A 3,910-nucleotide genomic window follows, 5' to 3' on the forward strand; every position below is an offset into this window, starting at 1 on the left:
TCACAGTTGAAGAGTACCTATGATAAAAATTACAGTCATCTACAAGCTTTGCAAGTGGGAAAACCTGAAAAATCAACAGTGTATCAAATACTTGTTCTCCCCACTGTATCTCCAAACCTGTAATTTGTTCCAATTGCTTTTCTTAATGTAGACGGGTCATTATCTTTAATAAATAATTTTAGAATTCAAAACAAATTGACATTTATATTTTATGAATGAATGCTTTGACATTTGATGTAACATTTAGATGTTCTTCTGTTTCCCTTTGTTGTTAGATAAATCATATCTTATTAATTAGTTCTTGAATCAATAAAAGTGTAGCTCACTCAGTTAATTGAAACACTGATTGATTGAAACTGAAACATTATACAACAATACACATATAACGATACACTTTTTCTCATGCTTTGTTATTTTATAAACCTTTAAGCCTTGTTGTGTCTAGAAGTGGGTTGTGTAGAGTGGATGTGAAAAGAAAGTCTGCCTCCAGAAAAATTCATGGTTTTATTTTTTTTGTATGTACCTTTTATTTAGTGCAGAATCTCCTTAGTCAGAAACAATGACCAACTCTCAAACCGATGGTTCATGAGTGACTTTATCACTGTTATATTCATAAAAGCAATGCACATTACTTTTTAAAATATTAACCAACCTTGAATTGCTTGTGTTTCACCTTTAAGTGCCTCATTTCAGAAGTTACTCTCAAATAAGCCTTCAAATTAAAACACGGCATGGATGTAAAATAATTCAACCTATGATATAAACCATTTTTGTTCAAAAGGTAATTTATGAGATCATTAATACAATAAACTCTAGAATCAAAGATTAGTACTTTCTGATATGAATGCTCAACTCTATTTTGGGGTTTTTGGGAGGGCTATTAAAGTATTAAATTGCCAGCTTAATTTTGTTGTTTTTGTCAGAACTGAAAAAAAAGGAATTGTTTCCTGCAGACCAGTGACATTAACTCTTTATTTTTCCCTCTCACAGATGAGCCATGATCCCCATCACTGAGCTGCGGTACTTTGTGGACACACAGCCAGCGTACCGCATCCTGAAACCATGGTGGGATGTGTTCACCGACTACATCTCCATTGTTATGCTCATGATTTCGGTGTTTGGCGGCACACTTCAGATCACCCAGGACAAGATGATCTGCCTTCCCTGCAAATGGATCGTCAATGAAACCTGTAAAAAGAACTTCAGCTCCACCCTGTCCACATCCTCCCTACTAGAACCGAAAGGGATCCAGTACAATCTGGACCGCCATCAGTACAATTACGTTGATGCAGTGTGCTATGAAAATAAGTTGCACTGGTTCGCCAAGTACTTTCCCTATTTGGTATTACTCCACACTCTTATTTTTCTAGCCTGTAGCAACTTTTGGTTTAAATTTCCTCGGACTAGCTCCAAACTAGAACACTTTGTATCCATCTTGCTTAAATGTTTTGACTCTCCATGGACAACAAGGGCACTGTCGGAGACAGTGGTTGAAGAAAGCGATCCCAAACCAATGAAGATGAATGGATCGTTTGACCACAAGGCTTCTGTGATAAGTGAGGATGTTGAAGCAAGCGTTCCAATGATTCAGAAAACAAAGACGCGTTTTGAGCAAGGCATCGTTGATAGGACTGAAACGGGAGTTTTGGACAAGAAAGAAGGAGAACAGGCAAAAGCCCTGTTTGAAAAAGTAAAGAAGTTCCGTATCCACGTGGAAGAAGGAGACATCGTGTACAGATTATACATCCGCCAGACTATCATCAAAGTAATCAAGTTCATTTTAATTATCTGCTACACGGGGTATTATGTTCAAGACATTCAGTTTAATGTGGACTGCTCTGTGAATATAGAAAACCTGACTGGTTACAGAGTGTACCACTGTGCTCATCCACTGGCGACACTTTTTAAAATCTTGGCGTGTTTCTACATTTGCTTAGTGGTCGTGTATGGACTTATCTGCATGTACACACTCTGCTGGATGCTGCGGCGCTCTCTGAAGAAGTACTCCTTCGAATCTATCAGGGAAGAGAGCAGTTACAGCGATATACCCGACGTGAAGAATGACTTTGCATTTATGTTGCACATGATAGACCAGTATGATCCTCTGTACTCCAAACGTTTCGCTGTGTTCCTCTCAGAAGTCAGTGAAAATAAGCTGAGACAGCTCAACCTGAACAATGAGTGGACGCTTGACAAGCTCAGGCAGAGGATAACCAAGAACTCTCAGGAGAAGTTGGAGTTGCACCTGTTCATGCTGAGCGGCATTCCAGATACGGTGTTCGATCTGATGGAGTTGGAGGTTCTCAAACTGGAGCTTATCCCAGATGTTACCATCCCACCAATCATTGCGCAGCTCGTCAACCTCAGAGAGATGTGGCTCTATCACACTCCAGCCAAAATCGAAGCTCCCGCCTTGGCTTTTTTGCGAGAGAACCTCAAGTCTCTTCACATCAAGTTCACCGACATTAAAGAAATTCCTTTATGGATTTACAGTTTAAAGAACCTCAGTGAGCTTCATCTCACAGGGAACCTGAGTGCTGAGAACAACCGTTACATTGTCATCGATGGGCTCCGCGAGCTCAAGAGGCTCAAAGTTCTCCGCCTGAAGAGCAACCTCACCAAGCTACCTCAAGTTGTGACCGATGTGGGTTTACACCTCCAGAAGCTCTCCATCAACAATGAAGGCACCAAGCTGATGGTGCTGAACAGCCTGAAGAAGATGGTGAACCTTACCGAGCTGGAGCTCATTCGCTGTGACCTGGAGCGCATTCCTCACTCCATCTTCAGTTTGCACAACCTACAGGAGATTGATCTGAAGGACAACAACCTAAAGACCATCGAGGAGATAATCAGCTTCCAGCACCTTCATCGGCTGGTGTGCTTAAAGCTCTGGTACAACCAGATCGCCTACATTCCCATTCAAATTGGCACTCTGACCAACCTGGAAAAGCTGCATCTGAACAGAAACAAGATTGAGAAGATTCCCAGCCAGCTGTTTTATTGCCGGAAACTACGAGTCTTGGACTTGAGCCACAACAACTTGACATACATTCCAACAGACATTGGTTACCTTCAGAATCTACAGTACATGGCAGTGACAGCCAACCGGGTGAGTTGTTGAAATTCACTCTTCTTTATTCCAACTGCTTCGCAAAAGTATGCACGCCTCATTTTGTAACAAGACCACAAATGTATTTGATTTGAGATTTTATCAAAGCAATGGCACAGGAAGTTTATTTTTCACATTTCAGCAAGAATTTATAAGAGCTTTAAATGGGAAACAATACATAAAACAAACTTTAATGGAAAGTAATGAAAGTTGGAATACACACTAAAATTAACGATTTCCCGGTCTAGAATTATTGCAGGTTACTCTGACGGGGTTTTACCCTTGATGTAAAGGAACTCCGCATTTTTGCAGTTTACTGAAAGTTTGCGTCAAATTAAAGAAGCATAAAAACTGAAAGTAGGCTTGAACCAAAAGACCTGTGAAGTCTGGTGGATTAATACGACAAGTCTCGAATATATTTTGATGCTGAGTCATTGAGTGATTTATAAACCAGCAAAATAAAACCTAATGTCTCAGCTACAGGGGATATGTTCTTGGTAAAACTGTCTTGTGTAACATTAAATCATGCCTGGCTGCAACTGTATCGATGGCAGCTCTTCTTCTATTCAGTGTTTGTTAGCTTCTGTTAGCTTCTTGACGCAGCTCCGTTCTCCTGCTACTGGTAGCTAAAATCATGACACCCTCACTGTGTATCCCTCTGAAAAATGAACCCATTTAAATAAAGAAATAAAGAAATCCCTCCATGGCTGATACGATAGAGAGCGTTCATTTTATAGCGTTAACACCGGTGCTGTAAGTGGTCCGGTATGAAACGGGGGTGATGGAACAACACAGCACTTT

General features: G+C 40.4%; 1 protein-coding gene across 2 annotated transcripts in view; it reads left to right on the plus strand.

Annotated features, from left to right (window-relative positions):
- The window catches only part of lrrc8ab (leucine rich repeat containing 8 VRAC subunit Ab), a 14,337-nt gene that overhangs the window by 5,247 nt on the left and 5,180 nt on the right, over positions 1 to 3,910 (plus strand). For both annotated transcript variants that reach the window (XM_008417905.2, XM_008417906.2), the window contains one exon: positions 991 to 3,109. In XM_008417905.2, the coding sequence (XP_008416127.1) occupies positions 998 to 3,109 (2,112 nt within the window). In that variant the 5' untranslated portion in view covers positions 991 to 997. The remainder of the gene's footprint in view (positions 1 to 990; positions 3,110 to 3,910) is intronic.

Source organism: Poecilia reticulata, linkage group LG9 (genome assembly GCF_000633615.1).
Source record: "Poecilia reticulata strain Guanapo linkage group LG9, Guppy_female_1.0+MT, whole genome shotgun sequence".
Classification (NCBI taxonomy): Eukaryota; Metazoa; Chordata; class Actinopteri; order Cyprinodontiformes; family Poeciliidae; genus Poecilia; species Poecilia reticulata.